At 39.5% G+C, this 19,791-nt stretch overlaps 2 protein-coding genes across 2 annotated transcripts in view; one reads left to right on the top strand and one right to left on the bottom strand.

Moving 5' to 3' along the window:
* The window catches only part of LOC126284139 (D-altritol 5-dehydrogenase-like), a 190,268-nt gene that overhangs the window by 146,868 nt on the left and 23,609 nt on the right, over positions 1 to 19,791 (top strand). The gene's annotated exons all lie outside the window — the stretch shown is intronic.
* The window catches only part of LOC126284140 (39S ribosomal protein L44, mitochondrial), a 42,972-nt gene continuing 23,710 nt past the window's right edge, over positions 530 to 19,791 (bottom strand). Inside the window, exons 5-6 of the mRNA XM_049982856.1 lie at positions 9,006 to 9,309; positions 530 to 819 (exon numbers count right to left, since the gene is read on the bottom strand). Coding sequence (XP_049838813.1) covers positions 626 to 819; positions 9,006 to 9,309 — 498 coding nt within the window. The 3' untranslated portion in view covers positions 530 to 625. The remainder of the gene's footprint in view (positions 820 to 9,005; positions 9,310 to 19,791) is intronic.

Genomic DNA, 19,791 nt, shown 5'->3' with positions numbered 1-19,791 from the left:
CCCACAGCGGCCAGAGGCAGTGGTCATGAGCTTTTCATTGTGCCTGTTAGTGACTTAATGTCTCCTTTATATGGTGAGTTTCAATCTATCCTTTTCATAATATTAAAATTAAGAAATGATGTCTTGCTGACACAGAGTTCGTTAGAGATGGAGCCCAAACTTGCATTGTATAAAGGAAGAGGAAGTAAATCAGCTCTGCATTCAAAAGAAACACCCATTCATTTGACTTAGGAATTTAGGGCAGCCACAAAAGCCTAAATCATGTATCCTTCTCCTACTGAATGTGAATCAAGTGCTTTAATCACTACACCACCTCACTTGATTTTATAATCAAATATTGGACCATATGAATAAAGGAAACTGAAGGATGCCACCTTTTATGACATGAGAATGAAAGTGTCATGTGCTTGTGTAGATTTTAGATGAAAATTCCACTTCTAATAATTACAGTTGCGCAAATAATGTAGATGTATATAGGGTTTAAGGAATCTGCTGGATGACGGCTATCACATGCCAAATGTTAATCTAATCTGAAGAAATACAGTAGCAATTTTATTTGAGATCAAAAATTTTAATAAAACTTTGTACACATACAGCTCTAAATTTTTGGATGAGCAATACAAAGTTAACAGTTTACTATATTTTGTGGATGTTTCACACCCCAGTCTTCCAGACTGGCATTAGAGTTTGCTTTGTACATTTCTACATCAGGATTTATTTTGTACGAGAATGGCTTCATGTTTTCTGTGACAGAGAATAATCGTTTCAGTGCATCCAGTGCAGCCTGCTCAACTGCTGTATCTACTGATTCTCCAAATCCTGTAATGAAATGAAACTGACATCAGGAAGTTACCTGTGCTAACATACATTTAGTTAAACCAATATAACAAATGGAAAACTCCAACAAAATACCATTATTATGGCACTAAATCAACATTTGTCTCCCATATGGCTGACGAGTGGACCATCAGACCTGTTAATCACAGATTTTGAAGAGAGTTAGTTATGCTGTAAAGGGGCCTGTCCTGATTACCTGGATAGCAGCTTTTCAAGCGATAAACTTTAGTTTTTGAGAAAACTGGTGTTGAAGTTTTGTGTGTACCTTCCATACCCATAACAGTATATCGATTTTGAATGATTATCCCTTGCAGTGCTACAGCAAATTTCCGGATGGTATTTGTCACATGACCACCATTCACATTTAATGAAAGCTGTTGCCTGGCAGGCACATGTATTTTCTAGAAATGATGCCGTAGACACAATTCAAAAATATTGTTTTATCATTGATGAATTTTGATTTGAATCGTGCATGTTTCATCATTCCCGTGAAAGTAGGTGCACTAAACTGATGCAGAATTAAAGAATGTATTTTTATGGAATCTTCTTTTTAAGTGATTTTTCTATTGGTCTTCAGCATACAGGGAACATTGTGATTTTTTTAAAAAAAGATTTAACCAGCCTGTACAAATAAACATTGCAAAGCTGGCAAAGTTGAGTACATTTGAGTGGGGTAATTTTTATGGTGCAGGTGGATGCATATTTTTCTTCTTTTAAGATTTGATCATAAAGTGACAAATCAGTCTGCCCTCCCCACTAATCAATAATGTAAAAAGAATTTTTCATGTATCACATACCGAAAAACAACAGATTTTAAAAACTCTCTGTACAGTGTTTTCATGAACTCACGTGATTTTGTGCAAGTTACAAAGACATTTTTTAAATTTATGAGTCAACTCTTTTTTTTAACAATCAGACCTAATTTCCTGGACTGTTCTTGCTTACATTTAAAAAAAAGTTAGGGGAATATCTTTCCTGATGCAGTTATAGTATACTGTACTGTGAAGGAATGACTAATCCTGTTCAGATCTTTTTTCTTGCACAGGGATGATTTTTGCTCTATATCTCGCTAAGGATCTACCATGCGTTGATGGGTCTTGCAACCAGTTTGATCGGTATTAATTAAATAATTGAGGTCAAAGTTAGGGATGTTTTGTACACTGAAATTGGAAAAAAAAACTTTTGCAAACAGGATTTGAACATCTGCTGCCAATGTGGTAGCCGAGAACTTTAGCCGGTGCACTACACACACTTGCTCAAAATAGGTCTAATATTACGGGTATAGGAGGTATGCATAAAATTTTAACATCATTTTTCTTGGGAACTAGAGGCCATTGCCTGAATAGCTGCTAGCCAATACTCTGGACAAGACCCTCTCACAACATAATCAAGATTCATTAATATCCATGGTTAACATGTCTTGATGGTTCCCTTGCAAGAGTAATTGAGAAATAGATGCCCCCAACATGTTAACAGTTTACAGAGCAACAGTGTTTTGACTGGAGGATGTAAGATGAATGTTAAAAAAAGCAAAACAAGGATAATGGAATTCAATCAAATTAAACCAGGTGATGCTGAGGGAACTAAACTAGCAAATGAGACATAAAAGTAATTGATAAGTTCAGCTATTTGGATAAATTATCTCTTAAACATTTTATTTTGTTTTGTTAGACGGAACTCTTTGCATATCTTCATACTTACCACTCTGCCCCACCCTCAATTCCTTCCTACATGTGCAATGTAACCATTGCTTCATAGTAAGTTTTTGTTTCTCTCTTTCTCTTGTTCTAATTTTATTCTTATAACCTTTCTTTCGACATTAATTTCTTTTGTTTTAACATTTTTATACTGCTACCCGCCCTCGTCTTATCTGAAATTCCATTCATAGTATCTTGCTCTCTTCTCTCTGAGTTGCTGAATTGTCAACTATTCCCTCTTCCTTCCGTCTTCATAAGTTTTTAAATCACCTCTGTATTTTATTGTTCATTTTCCTCTCAGCCATTCATATTGTATTGAACCTCGCCTTGTGTCATTTTCTCACTTAATCTATGACCAGTCCTATTTCCATCACTGATTTCTTCTCTCCTGTTGGATGGAGTCATTTGCTCCAAAAGCATCATTTTCATCTTTTTTTAAACTTCCAAGGGCATAATGCTTCTTGCTTTTCAGAGATAATATCTTCACATTTTCTATTCTGAATATCTTAAGAAAATGCTCTGCAATATAAAATTCTGCCATTTTCTTGAAATATAATTTTGACAGTGTATCCATTTACAGTATTATAACACCGTTTTTACATTTCTAGAATTAATGTATTCCCACTGTTTACAACCTTTTTTTTCACTTCTGTCAAATTTCCTGTGTTCTCAATGTAAATTTGTACCCTTTTCAGCATTAACATATTTATAATTTTCCTGCAATTTATGCTTTATGAGGCAACATTTATGGAGAAAACTAATGCAACTGACATAAAATGATGTTGACTTGGAATTGGCCTTCTTCAAACATTACGCAGTTAACTTTCTTTAGTCCTGAGCATTGTGCTCATTATATCTGAACCAGTAAAAGTCAATACAATTCATGGCATTCAGCTTTGTCTCCTGCTTCTGCCAAGCTCTACTTGGCTTAGTAGCTGACAGAAGCAATTGTTTCTGCAGAAATCGGAAGTATGACTCCAAATGAACATTCACTTCTTTCTTCAGATGAACATTCACTTCTTTCTTGACTCTACCAACCTTAGGTTTCATTGCTGTTTGCTATACAAAAAGTAGTATTATGTTATAATTATAGCCATATTGTTTTAGTGTTGTATTTTCTGTGTGATTATGATCATGTGTGTAGGACATCAACTTCAAACATCAACATTCAACTTTTAATTAATAGTATAGTTTTGTTTGTTGTTTGTATACGCATTGAACACAGTGTCATCTGCTAGCTAAGGTTGACTATATTACCTGCACCAACAAAGCTGTCACCAGAAACTGAGGTAAACTGGTTTCAATCAACACAGCTTCTCCTGTCAACCACCATACCAAGAGTTAATGTGTGTACTGTGTGGCATCTTCTGTAGCCTCGCATGCATGATCGAAATGTCTTCTTGTGAGCTGCTCAATTCAAGTAGATGTTTAGTCTTTTTTGTCATTGTTTTAAAATGGAAAATATTGCAGAAACAGATAGGAAAACCCATTCACCAGAAGGGAATGTAGAAATTCCTGAAAGAGTTGTAGTTTATTGCTGAACATGTGTTGCATTAGCAAAGAGTTTAAAGACACCTGTAATTTTGCTGAACAGCATCATAAAAACAGCGACTATGTTTTGGAAAGTGCGAGTGGACCAAATTTTAAAAAGAGATTAAATATATTAGTTATTCTAAAGGAATTACAAAGAACTGCATTCAGGCAACACAAACTTATAACATCCCCTTGTCCGTGTACAGAGACTATGTGTGTAGAGCAGACATAGCTCTGTTGTACCAGCTTTGTTATGGTAAAGTGTGCACTTGTTCAGACAATGATGGTTTTATTGTACACTCTACATCCCATCTATAGTAGAGCACTACACTGGTGATCTATGACACTATGTTCATGTTCACTCCAGGACACCTACAGTTATTGCATAGCTACAATATACAAATGAGCACAGGTGTTCCTGATACCTACATGGCATCAACTAGGAAGTCATGCACAATCCTAAGCTACATGCATAAATAACTTCCAGTATTTGCTTACTGCTGCAACTTACAACAATGGAGTACAGACAGTTGTGATCACAGTTAATTTTTAGAAGTCTGAAATGGTCCTAGACCTATCCATTCTCTAAGCTTTCAGTGATGATTATTGTTTTAAAGCAATGAAGAGTGATGATTATTGTTTTAAGGCACTGAACAGTGAGTCATGAAATAAACAGAGACTAGTGTGGTGAAAATCTTTTAAGAAACAACAATAAATTTCAAAACCCAGCTGTAACAATAAATGAGTATTTAAAATACAACATTCACATCAGGGGGCACAAGACTATCTCAACAAAGATAAAATACAAGCAGAGACACAATTAAAAAGCTACTTCAAAATAATGAGTGACGAAGTCACTCTGGAACACATTAAAACCTCACACACAATATTTATGAAACAAATATTTATGAAACAAACATCAAATAAAACCTTAAATCACAAACCTCAATTGTCTCATTATCAGTTAAAACAGGAGGCAGGTCCCATGGGAGACTAGGTCTGCCCTCATGTGCCACAAGAAAACACATTGTATATGTGTGTGTGTGTGTGTGTGTGTGTGTGTGTGTGTGTGTATTGGCACATGCGTATGTATGTGTGTCTACATAGAAAACAATGCTGGATAGTGTCTCTAACAGGGTCAGATTGTTGACAGTGAATTGATACCTCCTGAATCACATTCAGAACAGCTAAGAAGCTGCCTGATCAGATGATGGTTTACCATTTGCTCCAGCTCATTAAGGCAACACACTGATAACTACTGAGACATGTTAGGTCTTTTCCTGGTTGACGTGAGGTATCAAAATTGTCTCCCTCCACCAGTTGGGAAATTAGCCTCTCTGCCATACTGAATTAAAAAAATATATAAGAATTTCCTTTGACACCTTCTTCAAATTTGCAGCAAGCTGTGTCATATTTGGTTATGACCATGCACAGTATGAAGCGACTAAGACAGTGCCAAATCCAGCTCCTACATCTCCATGTGCACCTCTAGGACTCAGACTTGGTGGATCAGAAGTGCAGCTCATCCCTCTTCACAGTCGCAAGACAGTGGTGGAATGCTGAATCTTGGCTGGTGCTGATGTTGTCTTGTGATGTCTCTGGACATTGTTTAGAGAGACTGTTGCTTCCTATTGGGAAATGACTGCATTTACCAGAAGTCCACCTGGTGGCTTCCCACAGTTTTGTAGAATAATTGGAGTGGTTGAAAGAGTCTAGGAATGTGGGTGATGATATTTTCTTGCTTTCCTTGATTATGCATCAGGCTTTCACGACTCCATGGTTTTCTACAGTTGGGCAGCACTGAAACTATCACAGAGCCACATGCCTGGCCCAGATTGCTGAGCAGCATGCATTAGTCCACCAAGCTACAAGCTGCCTTCCAAGATGACCTGAGGACTTTGGGTTGGATAAGGCAACCAATGGCACAAGATGACAAAGATTGTTGCAGGGAGTCATTTACTTGTTCTCGGATGGCAGGTGCAGAAGTGTAGGAGGTAAAACAAGGCTAGTGCCCAAGTTGGTGATCCCCCCTTGTAATGGTTAGACGCTGTCAAATGGAACCTTGACAATGAATATGTCTGTCCTCACATTTCCATGCAGTGCAACATCAAACCACTGTCACATCTGAATGCACCACAAATGTCGATATTGCACGATTTGACCAGATGGCCAAATAGAGATCCACAATGAAGCACCTTCCAAATTCTGTCAGATGTTGATAATGCTGTCTATCACAGTGATCCCTTAACAACTGATGCTGTTCGCACCCCTTGGATACAATACCAGGCTTGGTAAAAACACGGAACACAAACATACTAATGCAGTGGCCATCAAACTGCAGCCCAAATTAAGTAATTGTGTTGACCCGAGTTCTCATCTGTACTTTTTAACAATACGTAGCTAGCCACTAACAGCCCAATCCAAAAACATGAAGATCTTCTTAATAGTATTTTTTTGTTGCTCATATTAAGATGTGCTTAATTTTAATTGATACTCATGAATTCAGTCATGGGCTATACCTCAGGGCACAGGCATAAGTAGCGACATCACTGCAGTATTAGAGGATGTGAGAGGGGAGGTGGTTTATTGGTGCCATTCAATACTGACAACTCATGGGCATGCATGCATCTTACCAATTAGCTGACTTACATGACTTGACTTAATTACCTTGGCCCACTGGGGGGCAAAATGCATCAAAAGATCTCTCAATCAATCTCTGTCTTGGGCCATTTCCCTCAGTTCCAACACTTTCTTGTCAATTCTCCTTGCTTGCCCTTCCACCATCATTTCCATGTAACTCTGGGCCTGCCTATGTTCCTTGTTCCCTGGAGATTCTGTTTTAGTGCCTCCTTCTAGACTGCCCTGTCTGATCTTCTACACACATCTGGTTCGTTTTCCTGCACAGAGCTCCTCCTTACTTATTTGTTCTGGCCAGCAGATATCCATGATGCTACAGAACACCTAATTACGAAGCTCTATAACTGTGATGTTATCTTGTTGTCTGGTTTCTGACTTTCATAAGCATATAAGACAGCCTTCACATTTGTATTAAAAATACAAATTTTTGTTTTTCCACACTGGATACAATGAAGGCAGCATTTGCCTTCTTTATGAGGTTCTTCACATCCTCTCCTGCCCAACCACTCCCAGCAACACCACCAAAGTACAAAAATGAGTTTACCTTCTTCACTTGCTGCACCTCTACAGAGGTTACTCCATTTACTTAGAATTTACTCTAATTTTGTTTGTTTTACCTATATTTATTTTGTGACTAGCAATTCCTGCTTCTTTTTTAAAGGGTTTAATTTATCTATCACATCAATCAGCAGTCATGGATTCCCCATTTCATTCCTCTTCTCCTGCCTGTGGTGACTCTTCTCATTAAATCAGGTCCCTGCCTGACTCTTGTGTTACCACTGTTGGGTCTGTGATATTTCCCTTGTGAGCACACAACTTCTGTAGCTGTTATGCAGTTTTCTGATGATGTTTATAAAATTTTCTGTGCCACATCACAAATCTGCAATACCTGCCACTGCACTTGATGGTTCACTGAACTGAAGGCCTTTTTTAAAATCAATGAATGCCACGTACATCATTACTTGGAATTCTTTACTTTGCTCTAAGATGATCCCAAAGAATATTAATGAGATCAACAGAACTGTGCTTTGCCTGATACTGGCCTGTTTTCTACACAGTCAATTTTCAAGTGAATCTTTCATCCTATTTAAGATAATTTTGGTGAGGACCTTAATGGGCACTGGCAGCAACATAATACCACACCAGTTGTTACTATCCAACAAATTTTTCTTATCCACCATGATTTCATTTTTGGGTCCTACACCTTAGACAGCTTTCTCTTCTCCTTGCTTAGACAGCTTTGTCTTCTCCTTGTTTAAAGAACACTATCCATCCTTTTGCAGCCAGCCTTCCACAACTTTGAACCACACAAACTACTTTGACCACACACAAACTACTTTGACCACACAGACAGTGTTTCATTCGGAATAACTACTGATCAGCTCCTATGGTATAAATTGCAAACAGAAGCAACACAGATTCTTGAATGCACATTATATAGGTGGTCATGTTCAAATTTGGTACATATTTGCAGCAAGGACTACAGAATTAAATTAGGGTTCTTGTAGTACAACATGATGAGTAAAAGAAAAATTACATTAAATACACATTTGTGATCGTGTTTCATATCACATAATGCATTTAAACATAAGAACAATTACTTTATTACTCAATTGCTTGTCTTCTCACACAGACAACATGACAACACTTCATTTGGGGTCACTGAGGGTGGCAACAATCCGAAACAGAGAATAGTCAACACCAAGTGCTCCAAATGTGGCCGACTTTTAACAATCAGAATATGGGAGCTGTCAGCCAACATATCGTGCCCATACTACAGCTAATCTATTGGTGGCCTAAAACATGTTAATTTATATAGCTTACCAATTAACTTTAACATTGGTACATATGCATCAAGAGGTGTCACCCGACAATGTCAGTAATGGCTGTTGGGCAAAATCATTTGACAACCACAACACTAATGTACTCCGGTGGCTGTACTACCTGTTAAGAGAAAATTGCAGTTCTAACTGTGTACATGACGGCTGATGGTTTGTGCGTGTATGAAGTTACAATGACATCTGACAATGTCCTTTGGGTGCTTCACTTTTTTTGTCTATCAGTGTAGTACTTTCCTCGGGGAGGAGAACGGGTCCGATTGTGGAAGGTTAAAAAGGGAAAGGCACATCATTCAGACTTCAGGATGAGAGAGAGACTCATTTGTCCTACTGAAAGTATGCATTGGCTAGCAATTCTCTCTCATAAGTTTACAGTTCACTTGAGTGTATTTTTATTTTATTTTGCATCAACTGCTGTTCATGGCTAATATAATACTGTATCAAAAGAAACAAGTGCACTAACCAGCACCAAGGAATTGACGATCACTATAAACAGCAACTCTGTATGCAGCCAGTATGGTATTTGGACCGGCCACTCCAATGAGTCGTGGCTCTGGTGCAGCTCTTCCTTGTTGTTCAAGAATGTTTTCTAGGGTCAGAAGTGGCTGTTCTGGAGACCATATGTCACTCACATCTCGGCCAGCAAGTTGAGCCACCACAAAATCACGTACAAACAAGCCCGTCTTCTCACTGCCTGAGCTCTTCAAAAGTGCTCCAACAACAGCACAGAACACTTGCACTAATGTTGATTCTTCCACAGGAAATTCCTTTGGGCAATCAGAAAAAAATTCAAAATATAACTTATTACTATTTTGAAAAAAATATTACTTTTAAAAACAAAATATTCCTAAAAACACGAATTAGTTTTCAGTATTATACATCAAAATTATGAACTATTAACTTACTTAGCTTCCATTTTCCACTCATGTAAATTTTAAACAGACATATCTGCTCCATTCAGTTAAAATGTAACATACAGATATACCATAAAGCGATAAATGACAAACACTACTGGGTTCTCTCACTGGTGTAGGAAGAAATACATCAAAAAAGAAACCTTAGGGAGAGGCAGTTACAATTAACAGACTCTGTCATCTCAGTATCAAGGATATGTAGATACAATTCACCATCAGTTGCCCTCATTCTCCTACTGAACTGGAGTGTACACAAAGTATCACCAGAACAGGGAAAATGTTGGCTGCACTACGACACAAATTTTGCTAACTTGACAACTCTCTTGAGCAGCCGGGCTCTGCCTGTCACAATGGCAAACAATGGACTATAACACAAAAAGCTTTTGGTCCAACTTGCCTGATTGAGTGCAAGTGTAGCTCGTAATGATCTCTTGCTAGAGTTACAGTGAAGTTTATCACAGGTTATGCGGTGAATGGAACCAAAGAATTCTTCAGTACTTTTTGGAGGGGAAACAGCAGCTCTCTCTCTCTGTTAGGACTGGCAGAGAAGCTCCATGCTGGTGGAAAGCAGCAAATCATCCAGTAGTCACAGTTGGTGGAAATTACGTGGTAATTGTAATGCTGTGACTATATAGATCTCCCAGCATAATCGCTCGACAGTCTCCCGGGATTTGCTGCTGATCATGGAATCAACATGACTCAATATTTCGGCGATCTGTCTGTCTTTAAAAAACATGAAGCTGCAGAGTCCAAATGAAAACCAATGAAATCAATGGGACTCAATATTTCAGTGACCTGTCTGTCTTCAGGAGAGATACTGCTGCCGAGTCCCACTGAAAATTGATGCCAAAACTGGAATCATCATCCTATATAGGCCGCATACCACGCTGTGCTGCCCACTGCAGGTGCTGCCTTCAAGACAGGGCTTGTGGCACCACCCATAGTAGAATACTGATGCCAATGGTGTACCATATCGAAGACTATCCCCAAACACTCTGGCTAGCTATGGCAGAGAACATTGTGTTTTGATGTGGATGTTCAACATCCTGCTACAACAAAAAACCTTTTCTCTACTAATCAGTTGTCTGGCAAACTAATTTCAGTTTCCTGGCAACTATCAGCATCTCATCATATTTCTTTCCATGTCCCTCATGTAAACAATTTCCCGCTACCACAGATTTTTTGGGCTGTTGTAGCCTCACACGTGTCTTGAATTGTGTCAACCAACCAGCTGAAGTGAGTCTTCCCACATTGATACAGGATTTTGTGTATCCCAGGCTTTATATGTTCCAAATTATTGTTGACAGAGCTGAGTGGTAACCTCGTCTTGGATAGTAGATGGAACACACTCTTAATATCATATTTCTTCTTAAAGTTCTTCTTATCTTAAAGGATATGCCCCTAGCAAAAGGAATAAAGGCCACAGATCTATGCTCCTCTTTGTGCACTTCAGAGGATGGTCCAGACTCCATAGCCCTATGAATATTTGGCTTTGCAACAAATATGATTCTAAGGATACAATGACGACACCTTTCTAATCTCATTCCATGAACATGATGCTCAAACCAGATTTTTGGACCACTTGAGCTGTCTTCGTCAGTGTTAAATTTATGATGGAGGTTGAAATTAATAGGCAACTTCCATTTTTGGACTGTTTACAAAAACATGGTGGTACTCTGGGGCATGGTCCTTAGGACTCTTGTACACAGATAATATGCTATTTCCGATACAAGGACTTTTCAATGTTGGTCGCTGTGTTCAAGGGAAACAGATACTCCAAAAAGCAGATTCATTGGGCAATTGTGTTTGCACCATCCCTGGAGGTGCATGAAGAGGAGCATAGGTCTGTGGCCTTTATTCCTTACGCAAGAGCATAACTTTTAAGACAGCATGAACTTTAAGGAGATTATGTTCCATCCATCTGCCAAGATTACGGCACTATTTGACTCTGTTAACAATTATTTGGGACTTAAGAAGCCATGAATACACAAAATTCTGTGTCAGTATGGGAAAACTTACATCAGCTTCACAGTCACAAAACAGAACAGCCTGAAAACTCAATGGTAATGGAAAATTGTTTCCACAACAGACATGGGAAGAAATATGATGAACCCTCACAGTTGCCAGTGCATCCAGTTTCTGGTACAGGATTCATAAAGAGGCAACTGAAATCAGGATGGCAGACAACTCTATTAACAGAGACAAGGGTTTTCCTCTCAGCAGGATGTACAATCCTGTACTATCCCACATCAAAACCCAACATTTTTTGGTGTGGCTGATCCAAGTGTTTGAGGATAGTCTTTGAGAATAGTCTTGGAGGCAGCACATGTAGTGTGCGGCCCATTCTCCATGTATAGAAGGGAGTCTACGAATGATAAGGGATTCTGCAGGGCTCAGCACAAGGAGTGTTTCTCTTGATGATGATGGACAAGTGGTGTTCCGAAATATTGGCTCATGTTCGTGTTAGGGTCTGGCAGAAAATCCAAGAAATAACCAATTGTTTTGCTACGTGCCGGAATAGTCAGGATGACTTTAAGAACTGCAGTACTGCCACATAGAAGGCATTGGGTAACCACCGAATTATCTTCACTTAGTTCTTTCAGTCTGAAGCTGAAAATCTTCCTCCTGGATAAATATATTAGTGCTAACATAGCATTTCATTTGTATTACTATACGGGACTACTCTGATGGAGTTATTGGACAAAAAGATAATAGCAATTAGGGTGGAAATGTGTAATGTTAAAAATGTGAAGGCAGTGTGGGGAACTAGAAAATCTATAGGTGGAATCGAAAGGATGCACACAGATACTTTATAAATCAATGTGATGCAAAGGTAGAAGAGGACGATTTTGAGTGTGGAGATCTTAGGATTATTTGTACTGAATCATTCAGTGGTAAAGCACAATTACAAATATCAATGGATAGGAAAATTGGCAGCAGAACGAAGAATTGAAACTTCCCGGCAGATCAAAGCTGTGTGCCGGTCCGAGACTCAAACTCGGGACCTTGGCATTTCATGGGCAACTGCTCTACCATCTGAGCTACCCAAGCACAACTCACGGCCCCTCCTCACACCTTCAATTCTGCCAGTACCTCGTCTCCTACTTTCCAATCTTCACAGCTCTCCTGTGGACTGGAATAGAAGCTGTGAGGACGGGTCGTGAGTCATGCTTGGGTAGCTCAGATGGTACAGTACTTGCCCACGAAAAGCAAAGGTCCCGAGTTCGAGTCTCAATCCGGCACACAGTTTTAATCTGCCAGGAAGTTTCATATCAGCGCACACTCTGCTGCAGAGTGAAAATCTCATTCTAGAGTTAAGGATTACATGCAGACTACAGAAAGAAGGTTGAAGTAGAAACTTAACTGGTATCCAACAGATATAATCACACTGAGACATTGCTACTTTATGTTATGGGAAAAGAAGGAATAGCCACAGCTATTTTATTATGCTTTGTTCAGCACTTAATTGTATTGCTAAGTCTCTGTTCTTATAACTTATGCTTCAGCAGCATTGCGAAATGGCTTCCTAGCACACCAAGCTGAAAGTGTCCCTACAAACACTGAATTGGGAGCTGTAACAGGAAGAAGATGAGCGTATTGGTCCGATGACAAGCCACCACATTTAAGCCCTACCTGTAAAGTTTTAGGAGGAAATAAAAAAAAATGTGTGAAAATAAGCCACACACAAACCGAGATGAAAAAAATTACAAAAAATTTAATTGTACTCATATGTAAGATGTAGGTATGTACCGTAAACATTTTTTGTAACATGTGGTACAGCACATTGGCATCTAAGATACCAGTACGAAATGTCGTTTTATTCATTCTCATCACCATTAGTACCAGTATTCAGTTCATCTCACTCCCATCATATTCTTCATTCTTTTCCCATAGCAAATCATCCTAGCTGCCAGCCAGAGCATTTGACGTGCAGCATTTCTTGAGCCCTTGATGGTAGCCTCTGATGATATGGAAGACCATGAAGCAAGAATCCACTCAAACAGAAGACAGAAGGGTGACTGATGGCTTTTTAATCTTACCAGATGGTCTAAGGACATGGTCTTCTTCCAAGAACCAATCTCCATACATTTTTCGCAAGTTGTCCTTGAACAGCTTGTTTATGGCTACATCTAGCTTTTGAACTCATTTTACCAGGTATTATGACAAGGTCTATCTTTTGTGCAGAAAGTTTATCTTTTGCTTCAGCAATATGTCCCTTAAAACCATCCAAAACAAGCATGGCTCTCTTAAAATTGAGTGCCCCATGATTCCAAACAATAGACGGCCAGTCAATGATTGGTTGCATTGTCGTTCATCCTGTTTCTTAACAGTGAATCACTACGTGCTCAGGAAACTTTTCTGTGGACATAGTCTTTCTCTTCAGAATGACATAGGGGGGGTACTTTCCCCCACCACAATGAAAAGACTCTCTGCCATCTCCAGCAGCTCAGCCCAGAAGGCTACTGTCACATGGAATGGAAGCAGCAGTCTAGAGGGATGGGAGGGAATGAATATTAGTGTATGGGTCAAGGGAGGGAGGAGCTTTGTCTGGCAGAGTGTGCAGGGACTAGACTACTAGACTGCCAACAGGCACATCATTGGACCATGTGGGAGGCCATGGCTGTGCCGTGGTTTTGTATGTATATCTTCCCTTCAAAGGAGAAGTAGCTGTAGTTAGGATAAAGTCACTGTGGTGTCACTTTCCTATACACCAACATCCCTCATGCTCATGCTCTTGCCACAATTGAACACTGCCTTTCCCCATGCCCTTCAGACTCCAAACTCACTAATTCCTCGTACATCTTACTAACTTTATCCTAACCCATGACTACTTCTCCTTTGAAGGAAAGTTACACAAACAGTGACAGGCACCCACATGGCACCCTCCTATGCCTATGGGGGCCATCTAGAGGAGACCTTCCTAGACTCCCAAACTGCCAAACTCCTAGTTTGTTTCCGATTCACTGATGATTTATTTATGATGTGGACTCTCCCAAGTCATTTTCCCTCACACCTCCAATCCTTCCATCACCCTCAAGAACCAGCTACCAAGGAGTGCCCCCTTTGTGACCTAATACCACCCTGGACTGGAACAAGTGAACCATATCCTCCATCAGGGCTTTGATTATCTATCATCATGCTACGATCCTACCCAATATCCTTTGTACTCCTCCTAAAGTGGTGTTCCATCACCCACCTAATATCCCTAGTCTATCCCTATGCCACTCTCAATCCCAACCCCTAGCTAAGGAGATCATATCACTGTGGAAGGCCCAGATGTAAGACCTGACCAGTCCATCCACCCACCACTTTCTATTCCAGTCCTGCCACAGTCTTATCCTACCCCATCAGAGGCCGGGCCAGCTGTGAAAGCAGCTCTGTTATATACCAGCTCTGCTGAAATCTTTGCACAGCTTTTTAATTTGGTATGGCTGCCAACCAGTAGTCCACTAGGATGAAAATCCACCGCTAAACTGTGGCCAATGGCAAAGTAGACCACCCTGTGGTACAATATGCAGCTAACATAACACGCTTGATTTCAATAACTGTTTCACTATCCAAGCCATCTGTATCCTACCCTCCACTACCAGCCCTTTTGAACTGTGTAGATGGGAGTCATCCTTAAAACATATTCTCTGCTGTCGAAATTATCTAGCCCCCCCCCCCCTCCTCCGGCTGTACCATCCCCTTTGTGTACCGCCCTCTGCCAATGCACCTGCCCATCTTTTACTTCCCCATTCCTCTACTGTTTTGCTTTCCATTTTTCCCTCACCACCTCGCCATCCCCCTGCCGCACGGCCTCAAAACGCTAAACCCGTTGGCAGTCTAGACTCTGAATGCTCCCTAGACTGCTGCTTCCATTCCACGTGACAGTTGCGTTACAGTCTGAGTGGCCGGAGATGGCAGTTGTGTGGGTGAAGTGTGCTTGCTTGTGTGAATGAATGTATCTTTGTGTTTCCTTTTCTGCTGAAGGCTTTGGCTGACAACTAATGTGCAAGTGTCTTTTCATTGTGTATGTCAGTAAGTAACTGAAAGTGGCAACTTTAAGATGGACAGTAAACTATTTTTTCCGCGATGACATTCCAATCTCAATCTGGAGTTCTCAGTATTTCACGGGTATTCTCCCCCCCCCCCCCCCCCCCCCCCTGCTCCCGTTTACCATGTTGTTCAGCATGTAAAAAAGAATAATGGCATTTCATCACCATTACCAATGTGATGAAAAGGGTATGAGTGACACTTTCATAATTGGATGACATACTGCTGGAAATTAACCAGTTTTTCATCAAAATCTTCAGTCATTCTCTGTGCTAGCATAGTATTTCATTGGAGGGCCAGGCCATTTCTCCACATAAACCAATGACACCAATCAGCACACATACAGGATTCTCCTTGAGGAACATTTAAAACTCTTGCTTCCACGAGCTTGGGTTATTTCTCATGAGATAGGCATCCCATCATTCCCCTTATCTTGCAAACAAGAAAGTACATTAGCTTCAAGTTCCAGATACCTGGCACATTTTGGAGCCCTGAATGATTTTCTCTTTGAAACAGTTTTCTTCCTTTTTCCTTTTGAAGCAGTCCAATGTCGCACATTATAATTGTCCAGTCCACACTTCTTTCCAGCCTCTCTTTTGGTTGGTTTTGACATAATGCACAATTGTAAATTTAAAGCTTGCATTGTTAATGCACCAAATTCCTTGGCACAATGATGCTTTTTGCTCTAAATAGTCATTCATATTGACATATATCGGCTCTCTTACCAGTATACAACTGAAACTTAATTATGAGCTAAAGAAACAATAGTGTTAGATGTACACAATGTTAATAACAATAAAAAAGCTTTTGTTGCTACGTAATAAAATGCCTTGTCAACAGTTTTTGCTACAGACACTACTTGTATTGTTCCAAATGAGAATGTTAGTAATAATTATTTATAGCAAAGATATGCAAAAAGACAAGATCTGAATAAGCAGAAATGTTTCAGGACGAAGAGGAGAAAGAAGAATGAGAAGTGGATATTAGATGCAAACTAACTTCTCAAAGGTGCATTACTTTCGAGCCAATACAATAGCAATATATTGTACTGTGAAGTAAGGACAAAATTATTCCATTTTTACTTTCAAGTGTGATATTTTTAACTTCGTCCTTTCTTAAGGAAATTAAAATAATAACTGCATGTATTCATTCATTACATCATAGGTATTAATAATATCATGAATATTTCAAAATAAGCACAGGGCTTTGGAAATCAGCATGATCTAGAGGTAATGACCTAGACTGCCACATGTAAATCTTATCTGCGGATGAAATTTGCTTAAATGTTTATACTTTTAACATAGTGACTGACAGAACCCCCCCCCCCCCCCCCCCAAAAAAAAAAAAAAACACTTGTAAATATAAGACCACACAGTAACATAAACAAGCCCTATGATTTTATGTTCTCATTACAATGTGTCTTGGTATTAATTAAACCATAAAGCACCTCTTATTAGTGGCATAACTATAATTAGAGTGTTTGTGCTACTTACCATGAAAAATAGCTTTTCCTCCTTCTCGGAGTTTCGATTTGCATCCATAGTACCGCAGTTAAGCACCTTTTCTGTTACTAATACATAAGTGTGGTGAAAATGACGAAAACAACAATAGTGTCATATCAATGTCACAAGACTGTTTCCGATTTTATTCCGATTATGATGCAAAGTACTTTTGGACAGGCACTGCGGCAACTACAGCCATTATGAAATACATTAAATGTATTCACAATTAAGAATAATGGCAACCATCAGCTCCAGAATGGAATGATGACAGTGAAAATCTGTGCCGGACCGGGACTCAAATCCAGATTTCCTGCTTATAGGGAGCAGTTACTTTACCATTTGGTTATCTGTGCACGACTCATGGCAAGACCCAAGCTTGCATATGTCACCAACCATGCGTCTCTGACCAGGATTCACGAATCCATTATGTATATTCCTGTACAGGTCAGATGTTATGCTTGAAAGTCACTTGCTAGGTATCAGCAGAGAAATACGATGTTGCAGTGCCTGTGTTATTCTGATTACAATGCAAAGTTCCTTTGGACATGCATGAATGTCCAAAGGAACAGGCACTGCAGTGACTACAGCTGTGATGAAGTACATTAAATTTATTCACAACTGCGAATAATTACAACCATCAGCTGTAGAATGAAATGATGACAATGAAAATCTGTGCCGGACTGGGACTCGAACTCAGATTTCCCGCTTATGGGTCACCTTACCATTTGGTTATTCGTGCACGACTCACGACAAGACCCAAACTTACTAATGTCATTAACCATGCGTCTATGACCTGAACTTCTACATCCATTATGTATGACATGCAACAATGAAGTAATGAGGCTGATGAAAAAAGAAAATGTGGCTTACCGTTTTAGTCAAGTTTAATGTTGTCTCCTTCAAAGTAGTTCCCTTCTGATTGCTGCACTTCTACCATTGGTAATAACATTTGTGGAACTTATCTTCTGTAATATCCTCCAAGACCCTCATCACAGCTTTTTGGACATATTGTGTTGTTTGAAAATGGTGTCCCTTGACCGCCGTTTTGACTCTTGGAAATAGAAAAAAGTCACACTGCGTGATATCTGGTGAATAAGGTGACTGTGGTACTACTGAAATTTGTTTTGAGGTTAAAAATTGCTGCACTGACAGCAGTAAGGGATGGCACATTTGTCATACCAATATTTTCAGTTATCATTAGACGAACCATTTCTCAATTGATGTTAAGTTCTTCTGCAATCATTTTCATGGATAATCTTCGATAAGATCATACAAGTTCACACACTGTGGCCAAGCTGACATCTGTCTGTGAGGTTGATGGTCATCCACTGCGGTCTTCATCTTCAACATTCGTTCTGCCTTCACTAAACATTTTATGCCAACAAAAAAACTTGAGCTCTTGATATAATCTCCTCTCCAAAAGCCTTCTGAAGCTTTCCATAAGTTGCTGTCGCGTTTTCACCCAATTTGACACAAAAAGAAATGGCGTACCGTTGCGCAATATTATGCGTTTCCATTTCCGTGACAAGAGACACAAACATGTGTTAACTTATTACAGCACAACTCATGACTGAGCAGTTGCATTGATGTGCCCCTTGGACTAGAAGCTGCTTATATACCAAGGTCAAAGATATTGTGCCTATGCAAGACTGCAGGGTTGCCACATCTTGCAAAGAAAATCAGTCTCATTACTTTATTGTCGCACCTCGTATATTCCCATACAGGTTAGATGTTATACTTGAAAGTCACTTGTTTGGTATCAACAGAGACATACAATATTGCAGCGCCTGTGCTATTCTGATTACGCTGCAAAGTCCCTTTGGACATGCACACTGCCTTTTCTCTCAAGACTACTCCTTCATCTTCTGTTGTGTTTCTTACTCTTGTTTCAGTCAATTGTTGCCTAATACTCCATTTCAAATTCTAAACAACCACTCATTCCTTCAACTTTTCCCGTCCCATCTCTTCAATTTACTCCCTTTCTTCAGTTTTAATCTGTAGTTCTGAACCACATTTTACGGTCAAAGTTCACATCTGCCACTGGAAACACTTTGCATTTTAAAATCTGGTTTCAAAATCTCTGCCCCAGCATTAATAATCTATGAGTATTTCGGATCTTATTGTTTCCAGGTCTATTCTACATATATAATCTCCTTGCATGACTATCAAACCACGTAATAGTGATGACTAAATTGTGTTCTGTGCAGAATTGTACCGGGTAGCTTCATTTTTCATCCCCCCCACCTCCAGGCCATGTTCTCCGATTATTTTTCCTTCAGTTCCAACTGTCGTATTCTGATCCTCCAAATAACTAAGTTTTCATTTCCTTTAATTATCTGAATAGTTTGTTTTACCTCGTCATACATTCTTACAATATCTTCAACTGCGGAGCCAGCTGGCATATAAACTTGTACCATTGTGGTGAGCATGGCTTTGTGTTTACGTTGGCTATGATTATGCATTCACACCAGTGTTCATAGTAGCTTATCCATATTCCTCTTTCTTATTCATTGTTAGACCCACTCCTGCACGATCTCTCTCTGACTTTGTATTTATAACCCAGTACTAACATGACGAATAGCCCTGTTCTTTCTATCGCCAGACTTCACTAAGTCCTGCTAAGTTCAGCGTCAACCTACCCATTTCAGTTTTTAAATTCTCTAACCTCCCCACTCAATTAATGGATATCAGATTCTTCACTCTAACCTGCAGAACACATTTTGTTTTTCCAGGGCAGTCCCTGTTCGGAGATGGCCGGGGGGAGGGGGACTATTTTATCTCAAGAATACTTTATCCA

This window comes from Schistocerca gregaria, chromosome 8, assembly GCF_023897955.1.
Source record: "Schistocerca gregaria isolate iqSchGreg1 chromosome 8, iqSchGreg1.2, whole genome shotgun sequence".
NCBI classification, from domain to species: Eukaryota; Metazoa; Arthropoda; class Insecta; order Orthoptera; family Acrididae; genus Schistocerca; species Schistocerca gregaria.
The sequence above is the reverse complement of the archived record's forward strand: the minus strand, read 5'-3'. Positions and strand labels throughout refer to the sequence as shown.